The 25,723-nt window shown below is 38.3% G+C and overlaps 1 protein-coding gene across 1 annotated transcript in view; it reads left to right on the plus strand.

Moving 5' to 3' along the window:
* Nucleotides 1-25,723, plus strand: part of LOC149298894 (synaptopodin 2-like protein) — a 39,916-nt gene that overhangs the window by 10,970 nt on the left and 3,223 nt on the right. Inside the window, exons 2-4 of the mRNA XM_089486757.1 lie at nucleotides 5,137-5,189; nucleotides 12,951-13,102; nucleotides 15,694-16,352. Coding sequence (XP_089342883.1) covers nucleotides 5,137-5,189; nucleotides 12,951-13,102; nucleotides 15,694-16,352 — 864 coding nt within the window. The remainder of the gene's footprint in view (nucleotides 1-5,136; nucleotides 5,190-12,950; nucleotides 13,103-15,693; nucleotides 16,353-25,723) is intronic.

Genomic DNA, 25,723 nt, shown 5'->3' on the forward strand with positions numbered 1-25,723 from the left:
CTATGGTTCAAGAATGTGGCATGGTTTACTTATATATGTTTTTTTGTATCATCATTTATGTCTCTAATTAGGCTTTGCGATATTTTTAAGCTGAATTGTATTCTTGCAGTAGACATTTCTTTTGGAATAATTTGAACAGATGGGTGCAGAAGGAGTCAAGAGTCATTGTCACAAAAAGGCAAGTCGGAGAGAGGGGGCTATAATTAGCTCCCATCAAGCATCACAGTGTGAGTGAACTGCATGGTGTGGTAGGATTGGTGTGTCAGTGAGGGGCAAATGAGGGAGGGATATTGTAGAGAGGACAGGGAGATTGACATGACATGTGCAAGCGAACGCCACTGGCCTTTTCCCAAAAGTAGATGTCAGTGATTCATCGTAACACAAGTGGAGAAGCTCCCAGAAGAGCTTAGAGCAGCTAGGATCTGCCATCCTGCTGTTAGCTTGTGTACACCACAGGGAGAGACGGATAGTGATGGAGATCAGATAGGCCAACCTGGTGAACAGAAGAGGCAACTATGGGTACTGACGACCATATCCTAATCTCCTTGTCTGGAGAGGGCCCATGGGGCTTCAGGCTACAGGGGGGATCAGAGAAAAGCTTACCTCTCCTTGTGTCTAAGGTAAGGTCAACATGCAGTCTTACACCAGAAGATAAGTGTTGCTGTCATAAACAGATGCTCATGTCACAAGCAAGTTCAAAATCGTCTGTTATACTGCGTATTTTAAAAAAACATTATTTTGAATATATGCAATACATGTGCATATATCAAAGTTTGTGATATCTCTAGTTTTACACTTTATGATGGAGGTGTTAAACTAAGCAAATCAACCAAACATTCCTTCCATCAATAATCGATACCAATGGAGTATTTCAACTCATTTGTCTTCATACCCAGTATATCCTAATCCTGGCTAAACCTGACATCATTGACTTTGCACACATAGTTGCATGGATCGTTTACATATACAATAACATTACTCGTTTTAAGAATACAGAATTATTATTCTTATCAGTTTAATACTAACTGAATCTCAAAAATGATTTGCAGGTTCTATTGCACACACATCCGTTGCATCCATTAAGTCCTGGTTATAATAAATGAACAAAATGTAGTAACAAACTATATACCAGAATAACATTGCAAATTCAGAAAATATTCAGTATAATACTTTGAATTATTTTCTGTTCTTTGTCATCTTTAGTAGTTAGGCATATGCTTTCCTGTATGAATGACATGAAAGTAAACTTTAGGGTAGAAATAAAGATCTTAATATTTCATGTATAAGTCAATATGTCTTACCAAAGGTATTTTATTAGAAAACATTTATGTTGTATGTGAAATTAAAAACAAAATGTATTTCATTGATGTCTTAAAAAAATCCCTTGCCTATCTTAATGAAAAGGTAGAAGGATGAATAAGTTGCGCTGTTGTTCTGTAGGTACTATAAAGGTTTAAATCCTGATTTTTGATCTAGAATTGGCTTGTGCATATGTATTAAATATATTTAAAAAAACAGGATGATGTTGTATATATTAGATATGATTTAAGCAGGTAGTAGATTTGTAGATCAGAGTGCCGTGCTGTGCTACATCATGATTTTAAACTTAATGTGCAACAAACATATACAAAGGTAGAAAAATCATGACCATTTTTTGTCCAAGAATGTTATGCTGTAAAATGTAAAATGCTCACTATTATTAGTGGTATTAGTATTAAGCACACATATATGATATAGACAAACTTTAGTCCTTCTGTATTCAGTATGTAGTCCGTCCTGTAATTGGCTAAACAGAAAGATCTAGGGTATAATAAACACCCATAGAAAATAATCAAACCTTACATAAATATCATGTAATTTTGTATCTGTGCACAGTGCTTGTCCACTACCTGATAGATTAAAATTCAATCTGGGTAAAATGGTTAATGCTTTATTTATTTATTTATTTAAATACAGGCCAAAGACCAGGAAATAGACTTTTTTTTTTTTGTGGAATGGAAAATAAATGTGTCCATATGTATCCATAAAAAATACTATCAGAAGCAAACTTATGTCTGAAATATAAACAAGTCAAAACATAAGTGGTTGAACATACATTTAACATATAAGGCCTGAGGCCTGTTTCACCATTAGGCCCACTACTCTAGGTTTTTTTTGGGAGATTAGCCATGTGACAGAAATTTATTACCTCTAGAATATTACTAAAATTTCATAGAAATTTCAAATAATAAATAGTGGAATAGGCAACATGAAAGAAACACTGCCTGGCATATCCTTTAAGAGTAAAATATGTAATAATAGTAATGGGATTTTATGGGATAAATATATGTTTCTCTCTCAATAACAGCTAAAGTTAAGTAATATTTTCATTTTGGAAAGGGACATTATAATTTCCCATAGATTTCAAGAATCCAGATGAAAGTACTTTGTAAGTTTTTACATATGCATTCCATACCTCCGTCAAAAAATGAAGACCTTTTTTTCCCCCTTTGCTATCTGAGTTTTGTCCCAATTTCGTCTGCTTTAATAATTTGATTATTGATTCACAAGCACTCCTATTAAAATCAATGGTAGTGCTTCTTGTGCAGGCATGCATAGGGTCTTGCTGGAGCTGGTGGTGAGTATACCCCATGTGATAAATGGTATGCAGGAGATGAATTTAGCCAAATTGCATCTCCGGCAAAAATATTATATATTTTACAGGTAACAGTCAGCTATCATATGCATTAAAGTGAACATGATGGCTGGATTGTCCCTTTAAATAATAGTTAAGCCAACAACAGATTGCTCGACAGCCCCATCTGTTGAAAGTGTGAACAACTCAGCCTCAGGTTCCATCTAACCCAGTGGTTCTCAACCTTCCTAATGCCGCGACACTTTAATACAGTTCCTCATGTTGTGGTGACCCCCAACCATAAAATTATGTAATTATATATTGTGAAATATGTGTTTTCCGATGGTCTTAGGCGACCCGTGTGAAAGGGTCGTTCGACCCCCAAAGGGGTCGCGACCCACAGGTTGAGAACCGCTGATCTAACCTATATGCCCACGGACGCAGAGTCAATCCCAACGTCTTCTTTGAAAGCCATCTTTGGATTGCTGACATTCATCCAGTCCCATTGAACATTTGAAAGGCATAAATCCTCACCATATTGTCAGCGTATGCTGTGGAATTGAGAATTTCCAGAAATATAGAAATTCTGCCTCATGCATGTAATGTCAATCGAGATTATATGTATTGGAAAAATTGAAAAGCCGTCTTTTCACTTAGCAACCAATATATTTGTCCTATAGATTGTACTCTTTTCAATGGTGATAAGAGCAGTTTTAATATTTATCACAACCCCCTGTGTGTCTTCAGCATAATACATTTCTAAATCTGTGAAATGGCAGTTTGCTTTACCTAAACATTTTTGTTTCAAAGCACACATCAAACCTGAAATCTTTGTATTGTGTGGGAGATAAACACCCAGCCTCTTAAGGTTTTTAAGCAGACTCTCTAGTTTTGCTCAGCATTTAATTGGTTCATTCATGTAACAGATTTGTAACATAATATTAGTAGTTTGGAATGCTATTTGTTTTATGTAGTATCCATAATTGGGCTTCTTCACCTGTTTGCTATATGTGGTTAGTCGAATGAGAATAGACAGAACTCGACTGGCAGATCTTTAATCTTGCACTAAAACCAAGCAGCATGTTCCATATTGGGGATGGGCATTTGGGAAATACAATTTAAGAATATTCCCCAAAAATTGCTAAAATGCCTAAAATATACCCTTAATTCACAAAATTTAATATTATAGTTACATAGATGCTGTCGATTATTAAGCAGAAGTAGCGCCCCTGAAATGAAAGTTTGGAGGCTCCAGCTTTATGTTTGCTGTGTTACGAGAATTAGTACAGACCACAGAAGCCCCTTTAATTTAATACTATTGGTTTTGTTAAACTCAAAACACAATCTTTTCCTAATCACTCTTCACAGTTTCTAAATGTGGAACAAAGGAGTCATTATCTGGGCTAGAAGTTGCCTCTTGAGATAAAGAACATACAAGGCTTTTTTATATGTATTTAACATAACCTTATAGAAGCTTTTGAGCTGCAGAAATATTTTTTCCACCCACTGTTTTGAAGGGTATATAGTTAAAACTGTAGTCACATAAGCTTAGAGGGCTTCAGAGGTCTCTCTTTCAGATGGCCTCCAGTTTCTGGGCCCTGATAGGTTATAAGCAGCTGTCACTCATACCTCATATTAGTGTAATACATCAGCTAGAGAACTCATGTGTGAGAGGTGTATGGCCCCAGGATATGGGCTTCCCAGAAGTGACCCAAATATGATCCATCATATATTTAGGGTAAATCTTGGCCAGTATTTATTCTAGCCAAGTGGCCCTGTGATAATGCAGTCCAAGACACATCTGATCCTGGTAAGCTATATTGAGACCTGGCCTTACAACACCTCTACAGTTTTGTATTATACAAGTCGTCTCTCATTATCTGAAGTACTAGAAGTATACATTTTAAGTAGGGTTTTCCATCAGACAGTGTTCTAAAATGCATACCTGGTAACCTTCTGGCTCCGGCTACCTGGAGCCCTTCTTTGTGGGATGTGGGTAGGAGATCCGGCTGATGTCCCGGGGTCCCGCTGACAACACAAGACACATGCCATTGTTAGAGGGGTAGTGGGCTGGGAGTTTCCGTTACTGAACCAGATACCCAGAGTCTCCGTGTTTAAGGTAAGCATACCTCATAACTAAATTAAGTCACTAAGATTTTTTTATGTAGTCCAATATGATCTCCTAAAATGATAGGTACATGATCATGGGCTGTCACTCCATTCTTCATTTCCCCAGTTGACTATTTTTAAAACCCCATGTATGCCAAAACATGTTTACATACTGTGTATCAAGCATGAAATTCTGGCCTGTAAGGAAGGATACTATTGTCCTTCATATGGAACCCTTGCCAGGTTATCTTTAGTATTTTTAACCTAGAGTGACCTTGTAGAAAACCAGAGCTAATTTTTATGGTTTAATAATTAAATTTTTTAAAATAAGAGTAAAAAAAGATTATCCAGAGAGAAGGAGATTGAACACGAGATATGTTTGCATTCACACTCCTGTAACTCCTTTATAACAGGAGTTCTAATCATCGAGAAGTCCCAGATGACTTCTATTACTGATAAAAGACAGGTATTTTAGTTTAACAAGGACCAGCTAACCAAGAGCTAACTAAAGTTTTTACGGAATATTGTCACAGGATGCCCCTGTACACCGACTGGGTAGACCCACCAAATCGTGCTTCCTTATGGCAACAAAGGGTTAACCCATTCAGTGCTGGACGAGACTAGCGCTGGCAAGATGAAGCAGGACAGCAATCTAATGGAGCCGTGCTGGCACTGTAGTTAGCCAGAGTTTAGCTACACAGTGCTAATATTATCCTGAAAAGAACAATAAGTTGTCATAGCAGCTCATCCCAGCCATCAGACAGAACTAACGTTGAGGTGGAAAACACGAACTCAGTTTATTTATTTTGGATTAGAATCCCATCACTACCAGACAGCCCGACACCTCCATAAAGTTCTATGGCCAGCAATGCCATCTGAAAATGAATCACTATTTTGGGGTGATCCCAAAAGAGCGGCGTCAATCCCGGGGTACCAATGAAGAGCTCAGGGTTGATCCAATGTTGGGACCCTGAGCAATAGCGTGGGGAACATCCCCAGGAATAGTCCCTGCGGTAGCCAGGCCAGAGTTCCATAGCCACGGCTGGGTTAACCCCGGTTCTAAGGATGGGTAATAAAACCAGGTTTCCCAAATAAGTTCCCTCTCTATAACCACCTTTGATTGTGACCCACCATGAGCCCAATATAACCCGAAAAGAGCGACGTGGTAAAGCAACAGACGTCTGTAGCGACTCGGTTCCAAATGTTGGCGGGTATCGCTGCGGTACCTAGCCGCTGTACAGTATCATGGATTTGTGGCTAGGTCCTGGTCAGGCGCATGGAGCGTCTCTGGCCATGTAGAGCCCCCATGGCCGGTCAGTCCATGAGAATCTGGCTAGGGCAGACCATACAAGTTTTTTCACATGACTTAGACATAAAAAGGGGACTTGGCAGGCAGGTAAGTTGTCTCCCCAGGAATCCATCAGTGCCCCATCTAAACTCAAACCTACCCCCATGTGTCCTCAGCCTCAGGGGGTTACCGTGACAATCATCACATATTTGTATAAGGAAATAAATACACACGATGTATAACATTCAAGAAGCATACAGCACTTATCTGCAATAAACCTTTTAGGGTATGCCAGGATCCCCCTGGAGATTCTCTGCTATTTTGGTCTCTGCACTGTCAGCAGTCTCTTCCATCCTGCTGCCAGGTGGTTGAGATAAAGTAGAATGCATATGTGATTAAAACATTTTCCATACTCAGAATGGAGCTTTGCCTCCGTGTCTCTCAAAGGCTGGAGACAGAGATACTGCCCAATTAAGATTTTTAAGGTGCTGGTTATATGAAGAGCACGTTTCTCACTGTCTATCTTACTAGGTAATCATAAGGATTGGGGCTAATAGCAATGCACAAACTGGCATCTCAGAATCAAATTACTAATTTGTACCTTTGAGGTTCAGTGAATACGACATTGTTCTTACATATAGTCAATTTTTAGCAACTGTTTTGTTTGTACAATAATAAATAATTCAGACTTGTGTTACATGGCTGGTTTTATGGAAGGGTAAAATGGCTGCTTCCCATAACCTCAAGGACCCAAAGTCTTAAATGTCCATCAGCCCCTGTGTTTTTGTTTGACGTCATCTTGGAGATACTTACTTGCCAAAGATGGAGGAAGCTTAGGTGTCGCTTGTCCGGTCAAAAGGAGGGGTTTCTTTAATCTAAGGGTACTGTGATTGAAGCGATATTAATCATAAAAACAGCACTGCTATATTGAAAATATTCATTAATAATTGTAAATAAATACAGTTATTTGGGAGGGGATCATGACATGCTGTGGCAGATACACAGACAAGTAAAACTGTTGGAAAGCTGTATGACAAGAGTATTAGGGATTTATTCACATTTGTAGTGTTGTCGTAGTGACTATGTATTATGAAAGGCAAACTCTTTCTCTTTTCTTCTTTGGCAAGAAGGTTTAAGCTTGCCCTGGCAACCCCCTCCACACCTGCTGGGGTATGATGTCATAGACTTCTACTGCACATTGCACAAGCAGTTGGGGCGATCCGAGATCTCCTTACTAACTACTTACTAAGGGACCTAGGCCAGAATACACCACTGCATATGGCATTTAAATATGCGGAGATCCCTCAGCCCTTTTTTGCAGGAGAAACCTGTAAAGTTTGGCATCTAATAAGTGTTAGTGAATTCAGTGATATGACATAAACTCTTCAAATTAATTTGCAATCTCTCTCATTAGTGAACAAACCCCATAGTATCATAGTATGTACATGCATTAACCGATTGGTTGCTGTTATTGATGTATTGTCTGATTCAACATTGTAACATACTGGGAAGTTAAGTAAAGTAACTGAGTTTGAGGTAAGTTGTGGATCAATGGTTTGTTGATGGGATTCATAGAGGGTCAGTCTAAGATCCAGCGAGCGAGACACTCAGCGCCTTGAGGAGAGGAATTGTAGTAAGACTGATACCTATGGATTAATTCTATAGAGAGTACAGAGGCTAATACATTAATAACTGTAAATAAATACAATTATTTTGATGGGGAGCTGTATGACAAGGGTATTACAGTAAAGCAATTTAAACATAGGATATGCATATGGCTCCTGAACCTATGACAAGACCAAGGACTGATGAGTTTAGATGGGCTTAATGATTCTTATCTGCTGTCACAGTCTATGTTTCTATTCTATGTTTTTAATTTATGTACACAAATGCATACCTGTTATGTCTTAACTGTTGAAGGCACGTGAAGCTTATTTTCTAGATATTCTGTATACAAGAATATATGGGAATACAGGAACTACTAGTTGCTATCTTTTTTAATATTTCAATGGAATTAAACTAACAGCTTAAGTATACTGAGGAGCTCAGGTGGGCGCTAAGAATAGTGCCATGTAACGCCAATAAATGATGAGATTACAGAGAACCCAAACGTACGTATGTGTGAAGATAATGTATTCTATAAACTGGCCAAGAGGTGGCAGCAAAGGGCACATGCGAATGACCAGAGAATAAAAATACTGCCTGTATGTTGTGTTAACAATGTTGGCACATGGTAGTTTTTAGGACATTAAAGAATATAGCAATACATGATTTGTCTATCTCATGGGAAATTCAATATGCCTCATGTATTATGGACATCCATTTCCTGTTTTGTGCATCAGTTTATAAAACATTTTACAAAAACTTGTTTGCATATTGCCATACAGCAAGCGAGAGTGAATGTTATTCAACCGTGCGGCGTGTTACAAATTGTTAACGCGACATGCAGTCATCTATTGCTCAAGGTTTATTTTTAATAGCAGTCACTTTAAGACTTCAACTTAAAGCTATTACGAATAGCCTTTATATTGCAAACGGCACATGCTTAGAAATTACTAGCAATTTAAAAATGGGATAATGTCACGGGCTTACTGCTGTGTCTCCATGCAGTAGGCTTTTGATATCTTTACAAAGTCGAGCCACCAAAAATGGAAAGCGCTCATGCCATGTAGTCTTAACCGCAGAATCTGCCTGAAATCCAGTTTCAGGAATGTCCAGACAGCTGAGGAGCTGGTCTTTTATTTTTAGGATCTGCATTTTACACACAGTGAGAGTTATGTATAGCTTTATATATAGATTTCTATAAATGAGCAGTATATTGAGGGGGTCACTGGTGCCCTTGGTTTGCCAGGCAGTAATTTATCTCCATAGCAGGAATGCCTTTGTATTTCAGGCACCAAGGCCAACGGAAGAACATTTGCTCCACGATACACAGGTGCAGAAAAACTGCCGGTCCCATTTCTTTACTTTATTGCATCCATTAACTAACACATCTTAATCCTAACACATCTTAATCCCATAAGGAAATACACAGCCTATCATTCAGTCACCAATAGAAATTAGGGTATATCAAGTATATATATATATATATATACTTGATATACCCTAATTTCTATTGGTGACTGAATGATAGACTGTGTACTTCCTTATATATATATATATATATATATATATATATATATATATATATATATATATATATATGTATATATATACACACACATATTATTATATTAAGACTATTAAGTGTTCTAATGTATAATCTGATACAAAATGGGAATATTTAATTTACTTGTATATATTCTCAAAAAAAGTTGACCCACTGAGATAAGAAGCATATTTTTGGTGGTGTTGTTTTTGTGTTTAGTGCTTCCTTCCGTTTTTTTTGTTTTCTTGTGATTAATTGATACAAATTTGCAAATTAAAATTGATAGATTCAGACACTTTGTTAGGTAATATTTGGGTATAATATAGAATTATGTGCATTTCATTGTATTTAAAACCACATGTTTTTGGGTGGAGAGACGGCTGTTTATGATTTTAGAGTGGATTTTCATGAAAATGTACCCAGAATAATTGAGTCTCAGTTGACTCTACTCCTGTAAATGTGTCTAAAACCATGGGCTCTTGAACAGAACCACGTATCTATCTATGAATTTCTGTGAGGGATGGGAACTCTGGGATAAGAGGTGTCCAGTTATGGGTCTCGAGCACTCAAAATGACACTAATCAATAGATGATGAAAAGTGCCTATATGTTGTGGTCATACTTGTTTAACACATCTTTGCCGCCAAGTGTTGTTATACCTAAGGCAGGCCCTTCAATCACCTGTCACTTATAGAAAGTGGCGTGTCCCATTTTTTTTTTATTGAAGCCCAAAGTGCGGCGCTCCGATGTGAAAAAAGTGAAGATTCTCCAAAGTGCTTAACTAACAGCCACAGAGATAGCTGGACCCCAAAATCTTCTGAGGAGGCACTCCCCGAAGGAATATGTCTCCTCTTCCTTCCCTTTCCTAGCCATTACCCTAAAAGAGGGCCAGACCTTCTTCATCTTCCTCTAGGTACAATGAGAAGGACCACTGAACTCTTCAAGGAGACGGGAGCCATAAGACGTAACTGTCTCTCCCACCAAAACAAGCCAAGTCTTCAAGGAATCCAACTCCGCTGTGGCAAGTGTGGCAAGTCAATTCAAGGAGTAGGATCTAGGCCCACAAGACCTGATAGAGGCTAGGAGGGGCAGGGCCTGGGCAGGGAGTAAGTGGGTCATGGACTGGCCTGATTTCCTCTGGGCAAAATCTGGTGGGAACCCATATTTGAATATTTGTAACAAAGAATATATTCTATTTATGTATTCTGGAATGCAACTAACCATCCTCTTCCTGACTGGCTGCTTATTTAATAGGTTTTGCAATATTTGTAATTATGTTTTATAATGGCTGCAGGACACAGTATCTAGAGCTTTGCTACGTGTTGAGCAGCCTTTTCCGCTACAATAATAATCAGGTGTATATTTTTAACATATTCAGTTTAAAAAACAAACAAATAAAGTTTATGTCAAATTTCTTTGTTAAAACGTGAGTCGGGTACATTAAAAACAAAACATTAGTCTTTGGTCCACTGGGTAAAGGCTTTGAACATACTGTTGATTTTACAGCTGATTATAAATAACGTTGAGTGTTGAGGTAGCTCTGGAACTCAAACCTTTACAATGCATGTGTCCTGGACTTTGTGTCTTAGCTCTTACTGTTCTCCAGCTTTGAATCGGCCACTTGATACAGTTGGCGGTTGTTACCAGGAACAAGTTAGTTGTTGTTGTCCCCATGGCTATTTAGTATACAAACAACTAAGGAGAACATAACCTGGAGATTTTGCTCAGGCAATTGGCAAACAGGGCGACAGGACATGATACGATAGGCAGCACAGGGCTTAAATGGAAAGAGTTTTTACTGCAACTTTAGCAAATTAACAGCTGTTCCCCTTCGAAAATGTAGATTGACAAAAGTGCATGTGTGAATGGTTGTATGGTTAACCGTATTTAATGAATTCCAATAATTAATAATGAGTCATAGATCGAGGGTCTGCACATGTCAATGTATTGCATTTGCACCTTGTGATGGGTAGTTAACACCGGTTTATTTATTCATTTTTAAAATAAGTTGCAAATGATGCACTTTGTGCAGCACAGATAGCCTGTGCTATATGAAGGTTATTAGTCTTTTGAGCAGCTTTTCAAGACTGTCCCTTTAAGGATGATTAACATCTACCACTAGTCTGTCACTCAAGAATATTGCTATGTAATATAAGATAATATACTGTGCACAGCAAGATTCCTTGTGAATGGTTGTGACGTGTTAATAATTGTTACATATATATAAATTTGGACATATTAAGTGTTAGCCTTGTGTTTAATTAAACTGGCATGTCTCAAGGGGCACATAGCTCAGCATACATGAGGCATTATTGAAGTCATCTACACCTTGATGCGCCTTCAGGCAACTTTGAGTGGCAACCAAGATACAATGGTCCAAACGGTTCCTCTTAAAGGAGGCACAGTCTCCTTTTAAGACCCAAATCTATTTGTCCCTCTTTACTTCCATCTTTCCTAGGAGGTCAGAAAATTTGGTGGGCATGAGTATATCATAGTGTTCTACAGGCCTAAAGGCCATTGTAATGTGTACAGAAACAGCAGGACATGTTTATAAATTAAATAGCGTAAAATAAAATATTATTCTTATGAAAAAGGCCTTATTCTGATACATAAATACAATTTTAAAAGGACACTCCAGCCATTATATGCACACATATATCACAACTGAATGGGCCCCTTAAATGTTCTGAAGAATCCCCTATATGCATTTGCCACTTTCCATACAACCCTGCTACATGCCCTGTAGGAGATGTGTTCAGCCAAACACATCTCCCTGTACGAGATATACTCCCCCCAAGAGCTGACTCAGGAAAGATTGCATGCAGGGGACTGTTCAGGTCCCCCGTGTGCGCATGTGTGGAAACTGCTGCCATTGATTTCAATGCAAGCACTTTCATTCCACTCATTGACTGCATCAACAACTGTCAGATTACGGAGAAGTAGGGCTGCTGCTGCAGGGCAGCCTCTTCTATGTCAGGTAATTGGTATTAATTAATTATTAAATTATTTAAAGCACTATGCTAAAACAGAATTTAAGTGGTAGAAGATCTTCTGATATTGACACACTTCATCATAAAATCACATGGATCGTCACTATCCTACAAACCTAATCAGTATGTTTTTGGTAATGCTAGAAACTTTGCTATATGTGGCTATATATAGAGGGATTTTAGTGAAACATTAATATATATATATATATATATATATATATATATATATATATATATATATATATATATATATATATATATATATATATATATATATATATATATATACTGGTGCTATGGCAAACAATCTAATGCTCAGGCTGATTGGACAATTAATTAGCGGCTATGGTGATAAGAAAAATGCACCAGAATCAATTTTCTTAATACCCATTATACCGCAGTGTGCTTGATGTATCCCTTGCTTTTGCGGGAACTGCTTTACCTGGGAACTTCTCAGGGTTGGCTACCCACCTGCTTTCCTGTTGGTATGGGTCAGAGGCTAGCCTTGCACAGGGGTCGGGCTAGCACCGCTAGGAGGTGGGCAGAAAGTACGTAGGAGTATTCACGTAGGTAGCATGGGTGGAGAGTGGGTGTCTGGAGATTAAGGACTCTAACCTGGAGACTTTTGGTCAAACCCAGCAAGTTCCACTTGTTGCTACTAATTATACAAATTTTTTTATGTTAAGACAAGTAGTGTTTCCTGCCTAGGAAAGGCATTCTTTACTTCAGCTCATTAACATCTTTAGTGGTGTCGCCCACTGAATCACAATAAATCATTTTCTTTCACCTGTGCCACTTTCAGGTACGCAAGCGCAGCAAGGCATGCCGAGGCGGTCTACGGGAAAATGATGAGCTGATATCAATCAATGGGAAGGTCTGCGCTGGATTATCACATGCAGAAGCAATGCTAATGATAGACTCATCTGGCAGCAACCTCTATCTTCGTGTGAAGCGGTAAATATCTCCTGTGACTTTAACTTTTTTCCCTAAATATCCTTCTGTGAGGCATTGTGCACATTTTACAATATTGGAGAGGAAACAGTTGCATTTCTGACAACGCCACCCATACTACACACATAAACTTTAGTTAGTCTGTCTGATGCCTGCTTGTGGTCACACGCTACACTTTTGGAGTGTGTGTATCCCATAAATGGCCACACAATGAAGGATGGGATTGGCTGCACTAAGTAATGTGCTTAGAGGCATAGCTAGAGGCTTTAGCAAGCTCTAATCAAAACTGATTAGAGGCATTTAGAAGACAAATATTGTAATTTGTCTGCACAACATAAGACATTCTCTACGAAAAACATTTTGGCTCGTAGGGCTGTAGAGCACGGGGATACACTCATGTATAAAAATGCTTCTGAGCTTGTAGAAAAGACATTAGGAGAACAAGGCTGGGCAGAAGGATTTGGGTCCCAAAGAAGGACTGACCCACCTAAAAAGGGACACTTTGAAGTATAATCTCCAGGCAGGTCTTTTGGTGAATGCATTCTAAATTATACAAATTGGGGTTATACTGGGGTGGGAATAAATGTAATTCAAGTCATTCAAGACACATGTTCTTGGGTGATTTCTATGAAATGAGATGCAGCAAAAGTCAGAAATGTTACCCAGTGGTGCTTTTTCTGTAGCATGCAGCTGGTTAGGGAACAGAGAGAAGACTAAATAGTTTATTATAGCTGCAAAGTCAACAGCTTTATGTGTCTGAAAATAGTGTTCCCCTCACCCTTCCGACTTAATCCCAGCATGAAGGACTCCCTTTCCACCTGTTGGGGAGAACAGCAACACATGATTAATTTTCATGTGGCATTAACTACATCTTTTGACAGCTCGCACACATATGATGTTCGATGGCTGAACATTAATGTGTTTGAACGTTTTCTTTGTAGCCGGATTTTATGGCTGGGGAAATACCTGTAGCAAGGAATACAGTGTATGTATGTTATATTGCTAAATTCAGTTTTTGTTGCATGTGTTCAAACTATAATGTCTGTTTTACATGGAAATAAGCTATATGCTTATATTAAAGTACGAAGTCTCCCAAGGAGCAGTACATGCAATACATCTATGATACAGCAGGGATATTTTAATATGGACAAGCAGCTATTAGGGGATTGCAGTTGCCATAAACAGGGGACAAACACAAGTTATTCAGCCATCCTGTCTGGAAATGATGGAAAAATGTAATCTATAATATTCTGTTGTCCCAATTTATACAGACAGTCCCAGTTTTGGAGCTCAGTCCCAATGTCCCAGTATGTTATTTATGCTCTCTGTCCATCACTGTCTACTCAGCCCGAGTACAGGTCTGCGTCACAGTGTAGTAGAGGGTGACATATGTGGCTGAGTGTTGTGTGTGGAAGAGTAGCATCTGTATGGCCTGGTGGGATCTGCGTGCTGAGAGTGGTGAATGTGGCCAAGAATGGTTTCTGTGAGACCAGCAGCCCTACAGTATGTGTGATCACTGGCTTTATATTACTATAGGTGATCTGCCCAGGTCAAAAGGGGAAAGGTGGCAACCCTGCGTGGACCTAGGGTCAGGGATAAACATACTGTCCTGGAAAAGCCATTCTGACTTCCTGCTCTTTATCGTCAAGTTGCAAATTGTGTTGAGTTGAGCAACTTCCCTGTTATTTCCCCCCCCTTACTGTTTTATGCAGTATGTCAATATTACATATTAAAGAATAGCAGTTCATCTTTGTGGTGCCCCAACTTCAAAACTGAAATGCTATGACTGAAGAAACCCTTATATCCTGCCTGTAGTTCTCTAGATGCTCCACCAGTGGGTGACCTCAAACCACAGGAGAAATGACAGCTTGGTATCACAATGTTCCCTGCAGTCATGAAATGAGATCATAGGGTTGCCTGTATGAACTATGAAGCAGAGCTTATTTTTAACAAGGGCTGTTGCTGTTTGTAAAGGAAAGTGACACAGAGGAAATCCTGACAAATGTCATAGATTTCGTGTGATTTTCAGGTGATGCTCATAATATGACATATGAATCACTTAAGTTGTGGACTCTGGGGTGATTAAAAAAAACGGTAAAGTTCAAACATTTACTGAATTGTATTCTCTTGTAGAATGAGATACATTTTGATGGGAAAATAGAACATGATGGATGCTAACGGAGATAACACTCCAATTCACAAGTTCAAATTGATTCCATTTCAAGTCAGATAATTCACTAATAATGTTGACATTCTAGAGTACAACCTAAATAATAGTTAAATGTCAATTTCTGGCCCTTTCCTCTTAAATTGATGATACAACTCTGGCAAATTCAGCATGCATTCATAGAGTCTAACTCTTGTAGGCCATGCCCAATTCAGCACATAGTTGGCAGGGCAGGTTTCCCTGGGGAAGAATAGCACTGGGATGAGAAGTATATAGCCAGGACTGTCAGAGTTTGTTCACTGTATTCTGAAACAAGCTCTCCCGGTTCATTCCACTCATACTGGAGCCAATCATATACACTGTAACTTCTTCCCAACTAAAAGCTGACTAGATGTAATGTGATTCTTTGTTTTTTTGTGCCACGCAGGGCAGGAGCTGGAGCTCAGACTGTTCCACGGCCCCACAGGAGTCAAGACCCACCCAGCTCTTGGGCTGTATCATCGTCCTCCAAATCCACACCTGGCCAGCCAAAGCTGCTACATCTGGAGAGTATCACTTCTCCTCCAGACAGTGAGGCATACTACGGGGAGACTGACAGTGACGCAGATATCCAAACATCTCCAGGGCATCCCCAAAGCACTCAGCAACATCATAGCCAGCAACAACTTCCTCCAGAGAAGCACCGGAGGGCACGTAAAAAGAGCCCCAGATCCCCTCCAGGAAACAACATGAAAACTGAAACAGAGCAACAGTCCCTTTCTGAAATGAGTGGGTACGAGAGTGGGCCTGGTTGTGTTTCTGAGTGTGCTGTGGTCCCAACAGGGGGGGTGGCCAAGAGGGAAATCACTTATCAACCCGGGGGTAGTAGAGCTGAAACCCCCTTCTCAGATGTAGAAGGATTTCTGCCAGCAGAGGAGGAACAGCAGATATCCAGTGTCTCTGCCCCTTCACCTGAATCTTTACTGCTGCCCCATGCCACCAAGACCATCAGAGCTGAGAGGCATCTAATCCCTATGATCGGACCAGTGGAGCACCCTGTAGATGAAGATCTGACAACCTCCTACTCAGAAAAAGCCAAAGAAGCAAGTAAGTACTAGCTCAAAAAGGATGTTCCTAAACTAAATGTGAACTATGTGGAGATGATGAACTTTGGATGAGTAACGGGATATTCCTCTCTATTTATGGCTAGTCAATATATGTGGCATGTTCCTCTACTAAGTATAAGAGAATCATATCCTCATTGGAATGATTATTACTATTATTGATATTGTTTTATATAGCACCATCATACACCGTACAATGAGTAAACAGGACATAACAAGTAGTGTATAACAACAATTTGACTTACACAAACAAGAGGTAAAGGAGGTCGCTGCTCAGACTAATTTAAATCTAGAGGGGGTGTAAGAATTTCTTTCTTTCATGTGCTGGCAGTGTCAATGTATAACCTGCATTACTCTATACCTGTAGACTGTTTGGTAAATACACCTAGCGGATAATCATAATCTGACAGTGTGGGTATTGTGTATAAGTCTTAATTCTGGTGCAAAGTAAATGTGGTGCAATTACCACAGCAACCAAGGAAATGTTCACATATATTGCCCCGTTGTTATCACTATGCTCTTTTGTTGGATAAATATTTTTAAATCTAGAAGCTAGCACTGAAAAGCTTAAGAGCAGTCATTTTGCTATCGAAAATGCATTAGCTATTAACATACCTCTGGGGTACTTATATATACACATATGTAACATGTATTATTAAATAAAATACATGTTGCCCAAAAAGCACACCACACAAAAGTCACCAACACACAAACAACAATAACTAATGATAACACACCAAACACTGCAAGACATCACTAGCATACCACACAGACTTAACCAAGACAAAGGTAGTCCTAAGGTAGGATGGAAAGGGGTCTGTCCATAGCCCAGGCACTTTACAGGGATCCACAGCAGCTGTGACTTGTGCCCGACTATGGATGTGGGGTGACAAAAGGACAGGGGGACAACTACCCCTGCGCTGCACTGATTTGAAGATAGTAGGGGTGTGTGCAAAGGAACCCTAAAGATTGTGGAGGCTTGAGGAACTTGTAGGTTGCCCCATAACCAAAAGCTTGTCAGGGCCCCATTGAAGACTCAGATCTCCACTCATAATATAACAAAAAAAAACGTAGAGGAATTGTAAGAAAAACAAAGAGATACTTTCTCCAACAGTGCTGTGTTTTATTAAACTCCTGCAGGAAAATTTACTGTACTCAGCTTTGAGTTTGCCAAAAGTTGACATTTTCAGTAGACTTAGGCGCTGGCCAAGTCTTCATGTTTGCCTTCGTAGTGTTCGTCTTCGTGTTTGTGTAAAAACCTTTGTATTCCACGAACATTCGCCTGTTCCCGTGTTCTTTTCGGGTGAATATTTGTGTACGTTCTTCGTGTTTGCTTTTTGCCGTTTTGCTAGCAGGGGTTAATATGGGGTTAACATGGTAACAATACGCAGCAGCTTTGGTGCCAGGATTTGAAAAGTCTGTAAGAGCGACGCTATTGGTTGCTGGCAGGGGCCTCCTCTTGCAGCTGCCCTTCATTGGTTGATGCCAGAGGAGCTCCCTGCCGACGACTAATAGAGTCGCTTGTATAGACCTTTAACTCCTGACGCCAAAACTTGGCCTGGGGAGACCATTGGTCATGATGGACTGTCCAGTACTGCACAGTGGGAGGAACATAATGTGTAAACAGAAATGTAAAATCTGTTGAGATACTCCCTGTTTTCTCTGCCTGCCGCCACTCTACTAAACAACAGGAGGCACTAATTGATATCTGTTGGCTAAGACCGTCTGGTTGCAACAGTGCTCTTATCAATGAGAAACTCTTACTTTTACACCAAGTAAGCATAGAAGGTCTAGTTAAGTTCTCCCCTATTGATCTTGGGTGAAATCAAGTGGTTTTCTACAGAAGCAGTTTTTCATCAGCTATGGCACTGCATGCAAAGAATACTAAAAGCAGCAAACTGCGTTCTCAAAATATTGTGTGCAACTCAAAAATAACCATTGCTTCTTCAGAAGACGTCAAAGTTATTTTTAAATTGCAATAGCACTCTGAGGGAAAGCGTTAAGGGAGAGATATCTATTTTTGTAAGGAATGTGTAGTAATACACAGTATATCACTTCAAGTAAGCAACTAATATTTAACATTTATTAATACATAAACATAAAGTGCGAAATAGCTGCTTCTAAGTAAGTATGATGATCTTAGTGATTAATGTCAAGTGATATATATATATATATATATATATATATATATACCGGTATATTAAATATGAAGAAGAAAAAAAAATAACCTTTCATTCCTATCCTCTGAGCCTTATAGCAAATGCGTGACTGAGATGTAAATGCCATCTGAGGAAGTGACGGAAAGGGACATACCCTCTATTTTCGGCGTTGCTCCTTTTAACATATTGGTTACGTTATACAGATGTCATTAAGTAGTAGTCCAAACCCAGTCTTTTCCCCCAAAATATCATATTTTGATTTCAAAGTGATTGCCTTGCTCCTCTTAAATATCCCTTTCAAAAAATATTTTTTTTTTAGGTATTTTTATATATTTTTTAAGTCATCTTGTTCTTCCCTGTGTTGAACGCATTGCTTCAGTTTTATAACGTGACTAACACTCTTTATAAGATATAAGTTGTAACGGAAGTAACATGCTAAAGAATTCACACCTTATATTCATTGTCTGTTTCGGTATCGAAGTTTGTAGTGAGATCATATCATAAGCAGTATTATAACCTACAGAGAGCCAACAAATAATGGTTACAAAATATATGGGCATTTAATGAACATTAAACAAAAAGTAACAAACCAATCTCCTCTAGTCTTAGAGGGACACTTAAATTTTAGATGCTGATTAGAAGCACAGTTGGCGGTCAAGAGGCATCTGACTTTTCAAGAATTATTATTCAATTATGTGACCTGTTGATTACAATTTATGTAATGGAATAAGGCATTTAGAATAATGTATGTTATAGAATATTCATTTGATAAGCACAATGTCAGCTGTATATGTATATGGCTTTTGTTCCACATAATGATATGTCATGGTTAGTATTATTTATTGTTATTATTATTTATTCATGTAGAGTGAGTCAATTCTGCAGATCTGTAACATAGGTTATACAGACAAACATAATATAAGCAGATATAAACAGAAGGTGTTGGGGATTATTGATTTTAGACTTTACAGAAGAAATAATGAGATCTCTTTTCTTTTCACTTCATTATTTCCTGACCCTAACCCTAACTATATGGTTGGAAGTAAACTTTTTTATTATTATTATTCTTTTTTACTCGCAAGTTATATTCCATATGTGTCCTTCTTGTTTTAACCCGGCACAAGTAGTGTCAAATTGTGTGTATCATATATGTATATATTAACACAAGTTTTAAATTTGGAACAAAAGCTGTTTAAAATTTAAGGGGTATTTCAGGAGGTTATTTCCTCCCCTAGTCCTCCTGGGATGTCAGGGGTGGATCCAGAGTCTAATTATGGGATGGGGACTCTAACACACACACTAGCACAACCAGACACATTAACTCACATATACACACTGACATACCCCCCCACACACTAACATATCCGCACTACCCACATTCACACTAACACACTCACCTGGACACTCACACTAACACACATGCACACAGAAACACACACTAAAATACACACAAACTAACATATTAATACACAAAGAAACCCACACAAACACACACACCGGAATACTCACACTAAGGCACATACCTAGATACTAACACTCACCAACACAGAACCTCATACTAACACACTCATCCAAAGACTCACACTAACATGCACACACACTAACATACCCAGACACACTCACAGTCACACAAACTAACATACCAACACACATAAGTAGACATACACTAACAGACACACTAATATACTCAGACACACAGGTACTCACTCTAACACATACCTTCCCAGACACACGAACTAACTAACTCCACCAGTCACACTAACACACACCCTCAGACACTAACACACACACACTAACAGACACCCACATTAACATACACACAGACACCCAAACTAACATACCTAGACACACACCCAATGTCTAAAAAGCAAAGATTGCACTTAAAATTACATATTAAAGCGCGTAGCTCTAGTATATTTATAGAAACACTTTGTAACAGTCACTTTATGGTTGTCTGAGATAAAGGTCCATAATTCAAGCTCATATATAACATATATTATTATGTTCAAATTCGTAGTCAATAAAAAGTTACACAGAAATGCAAAAATAGAACAACAAAACAATAATTCCAGGTTTCGCTTTATAATATAAACTTTAGATATACAGCAAGTTATGTCGGCACTGAAATAATATTATGAATAAATATGCTTGATTTAGTGTGTTTTTTAAATTTTGTTCTATGTGGTTTTAGCAGTCCTGAATTTAACCCCGGGATCAAAATCTGCCCCAAATATTCACACCATTGCAGAAAAAGGACCATGAAGTGACTCAGCTGCTTGCAGCAGCACACATAACCACTAACATTACACATGCTTCAATGTTGGTGCTAATGGTGTTATAATGGCTGGAATTGATTACATGCAGTCACTTTACACCATTATAGCTCAATCCACCAAAGACTGACCAGAGTAACAGAGTTTAGCCATTCTCAGACTTGGTCGCAACTGGTGTGACAGCTATTTTTTGCTCTGCCCTAACCAAGGCATGCTGCATGAGATCAGAACTTAGAAAGGCATGTTCAGCTGCTCTCTGCCACTTGATATGCTAAGCTTTAGTGAAGCAATCCTTCAATGTCTGTGTGTAATTAGATCAGGACAATTGCACAAATTGTATACAGAACACAAACTATAACTCTAATATCTCACTCTTTATGAGGGGCATGTACCATTTGAAATCCAAATAGTAGTGTAAAACATAATGCTGGAAACCATTTGCAAGGCGTGTGAAGGGGCAGCCTACCTATCAGTGCCAGCTTCAGTCCACTTGTTCACCAAAAATAGCTTATGTTCTCTAAGACCTAGGCTCCATAACTACCGGTATATCGCAGGGGTCTATGGTACACCTGGACCTTAATCTGTGTGTGTCATTTAGTCAATATGATTACCATATATAATCATACCTATTCACTAAACAAAAAAGACGCCTCATTGTTTAATGCCCTAACTGTTATTCTAAAAAAATAGTTTATTTTTCTAGATCACAGGTGTCTCCATTATTGTTAAATGCTTAATCCATTGTATATTTACTCATTGGATTATTAATCATGTATGTCACAGATTGGAAAGGATTATGGATAACAGCTAGATTACCAAAGGAATGATTCACCATTTTTAATGCAGTTCCACTTTCTATTTATGGAAAGTGAAGTGTCACCCCCTATACATCTGGAGTGATCTCAGCCTTAATTGTTGCCAGTAGTCCGTTCAAACTACACATTCTGGGAGAGACTTCATTGTGAGAAAGTTCATTCTTCAGCCACTTGGGAAGCCTGAAGTCAATACTTTGTAAGGGATACATTTGCAAAATTCTGTCATTCCCAAGTCTTGGTGCGGTAAGTAAAAGCCTAGAATTCTGTTTTTACTACAATTTGTTTCAGCAAAAACTATGAAACAGAAGGCTCTATATAAGAGGACCCTAATTTCAATCCTAACATTAAAACAAGTAAAAAAAAAAATATATATAAGATTATTTTAATTGTGCACTTAAATCACTGAAAAAGAAGAGGTGGTCAGCCAGAACACTTCAGTTGTCCCATTAACCCAATATTGCATATTTTCAAAGAAACACGTTTGGGTGGTAGTTGTGGTAGTGTTATGCCATAGCATGGAAAAGTAGGAATAATAATAAAATAATACTAATAACTTACCACTATCCTTTGTAATAATGCCTAGCTGAAGGGTACAGTGTTGTTCCATATATTCTGCTAAAATGCACTATGAATGCAATAATAGATCTGCTAAGGTTTGCTTAATGAACAGCACATTTAAACACCACAAATCATTTTATTGAAAATCAGAATAAATAAGTGGCACAGGACCATCCAGAATCCACAGGATAAACCAGTTTTCTATGAGGCTACACTCTGTTCCATGTGTGGTATGAGCATACTTGTTCCTTGCTGAGACGGCACAACTGCTGGTTAGAATTTTCTCAGCCGTTAACTTGTAAGTGAAATGAATTATAGCTTTGCACTTAATAAAAGCAGATCATCAGTGAGTTTATGGACGGAAAGTCCTTTCATCAAGACATAAATATAGCAATGCCCAGGGAACAACTCTGTCTTGCCAAATTCCAGCAATGGACTACTAAGGTCACTCTGCAATAGTAAACACATGCATTGTATCGTAAGGTTCTTGTTTATAGGGTTAAATATCAACCATAAAGAACAATCCTAAGGAAAATTTCCAAATCTGTCGTATCATTATGGAAACCAATGACTTCTTACATTCTGCTATAAAGGCAATCATACTAGTTCTAATACTATAGGTGATAAAAATGTTCTGAACTTCCCTAAACTCCCTGTACTAAGTGCAAGTGACCAGAGGTACACTGTAATTCCGTAAACCCATGGCGATCAGAAATCTTTTGTGTTCTGTTGGTAGTGCTTGACGCGTGGTAGGTCTCTTACCACTAGAGGTGGCATCTAATACTGTTAATTTAGAGGATTGTTGTGTCTCCTCCATGGCTCAGCTGTTCCCGTGACAAGAAACATAGACTCTATGACCACATAAGAACCATTTAGCCCATTTAGAGTGCTCAGTTGTCTAGATGTTGGTCCTTGTCCCATGCCCTCATCCTTGTCTCGTGCACTGTATAGGATCATTCTATCCGATGCATGTTTAAATGTACCCATTGTACTCAGTTATGATGATCTAGGCATTATGTTTATCTATACCCTTGAATCTGTGGGAAAACTCTAGTTTACTAGTACAGCAGTAAACCTAAGTAGAGCCGAAACTAGTGGGTTTACACTTGGCATGTTGACCATACATTCATAGTAAATAACTGACTATGTGAAAATACTCAAGTGCATTGACAACAAAGAAAGTGCTATGAAATACAAATTCATAAGGTCTGGTCATATTTGTCATCTACTTTGCTACATATGTATTATGTATATACTTATGTGTGTATGTATAGAAGACTCTAATCAAAACCCAGCAAACATTCTTTAAAAGAGGGACAACAGAGGCAAGGGTTCTTGAGGGATATGGACTACTGAAATTTTTGAATGCTCTTAATTTACATTAAATCCTACTGTGCATCACCATTATGTAAATAGAATATGGTTTCTTGTGGCATCATCTAGCAAATCTGCTTACACCTTTTGCTACCACTGAGATGATTACAATCCAAAGACAGCTTTTTTGTTGAAATCTTTTGCATTAGCTCTACATAACTTTACCATTGTAGTGTTATCTATGCGGTGGAATGCGGGGCTAATTAGTTAGCAACTTGATATAATACATCAGATGTCTTTGGACATCAGTATCAGCTCAGATGCTTCTGTTCCTGCACGAGGACAAGGATCTGATGATATTCTATATATATCTAGAACTGTTAAAATATAGCATGACTACAAAAAGGTTGTATTTAAATGAAAATTCTCAAATTATAAGTTGTTACATGCCTTTTTTTTCCCAGTTGCATTTTTTTAGTTAATCCTGCCCTTTCTAATATGCCTGGGAATCTTTGACATCTCTATATCCTTTGTTATCCTTTGTTATCCTCCTTGCTCCGTCTTTTTAGCTTCAACTGTATCTCACCAGTTCTTCCTGTCCCTATTTCTCTTTCTTTGATTCCCACCGTCGCTACTGTAAAGTCAGAACGGCCCCAGAAGTCTGTGTCTGCCCTGTTGACAATTTATATGCCACTAACAGCTCTGCAAAATAATGAAATAAATCCCATTTGAGACACACAGACAAATAAAAAGTCAAATTGTTATGTTATATACTACTTCTTATGTCCTTTCTACCAATTGTACAGCGCTACGGAACTTGATGGCGCTATATAAAACAATAAATAATAATAACAGTCAGCTTAGGAACAATCGCAAGAAAAGGCAAGAAGGAAAATGTAATTGATACTTTACATTCCTTACTTTTAACTGATCTTGAATTTACAATTTTCACATTGCAGATCTTGCTGGAAGACAGTTGCCTCAAATCTTTATTACTTGTCATTGGCATCTAAATGTTTGAAGGGATATGCCATTATGGTTCTATTCAATGTAGGAGATAAGATGTATAATTGAATAGCAACCCCCCATAGGTTATAATGAGAAACAATTAATTAAAAACAGTGATACGTTTTATCTAAGTTAACAAACCTGTTGCCGTATATCTAGGTATTTTACCTTACTTGTTTTTTTAATGCAACCGATGAGAGTTCAATTTCTTGTGATAAGATTTATCTCCAGCACTGAATCCAGCCCATGGAGTCATCTTTTAACTCACTGGCTAAGGGGTAACTTTTTCATTTTACTATACAAGCTAAAGCAGATAGAGTGATAAAATAAATATCTGTCAAACTAGAAATAGTCCAATGGAGTTGTTTACTGTTTATATTTTTTATATTTCATCATATTTCGCTTTATTTTTCAATTCCTTACACTTTTTGTCTGGCTTGGCTTTTCATTTTTTTTTGTCTATTATAACTTTTGGTTCCAACACCATTTGAATGTAAAAGGAGAGATGCAGCTTTGTAAAGCTGGACATAGCTGAGTCTTTATGGATAACTATGGTATTTTAAGTGCATTGACCTCATGTTTCCAGAATGGAATACATATCATTGTTTCACACTTGAATTACAAGGGCTGGAAATTGTGGCTGGAGGAAAATATGTTTTCTCTAGCTCAATCACAGCATAGGAGAACTTAGCTTAAATGACAGGTGACAATGTCCATAATGTGGTACTGTGATAAGCAAGGGCCAGTAAAAATAGACCAGATGATCTCATCGGTTTCTGAGAGCCGCTCAACCCAACAGCAATGCCAAAGCAGACAAAAGCGGAGATTTAAAAAGGCTTGCAGAAAGGGCAGCAGAGGCTGGGGAGATTTTCATACTTTGGTTTGGCTCCAGATTGGAGTGGATTTATTCCCGTCCTATCTTTATGGAACATTGTGTCTTTAATGGTGGATGTGTCATGCCTGATTCACCTCCATCGTCCTACCACAGCACAGAAAATCTATATGCAGGTAATATGTTACTCTCTCATAAAAACTGTGAATGAAAGTCATTTACCTGTTGTAATTCTAATTTATAGACTATACTAAATTATTTTTGTGAGTTCACTAGTAGAAATTTGAGATACACTTTCATGTGTGGGTGACAGTGAGAATACATGATGAAACATGTATGGACACTCTGTGTACTTCCCTGCTTGTAGACTTTAGTCACTGCTTCATGAAAGACTG

The sequence above is a fragment of the Sceloporus occidentalis genome, unplaced genomic scaffold, assembly GCF_023333645.1.
Source record: "Sceloporus occidentalis isolate IW3139 unplaced genomic scaffold, rSceOcc1.0.p SCAF_30, whole genome shotgun sequence".
NCBI classification, from domain to species: Eukaryota; Metazoa; Chordata; class Lepidosauria; order Squamata; family Phrynosomatidae; genus Sceloporus; species Sceloporus occidentalis.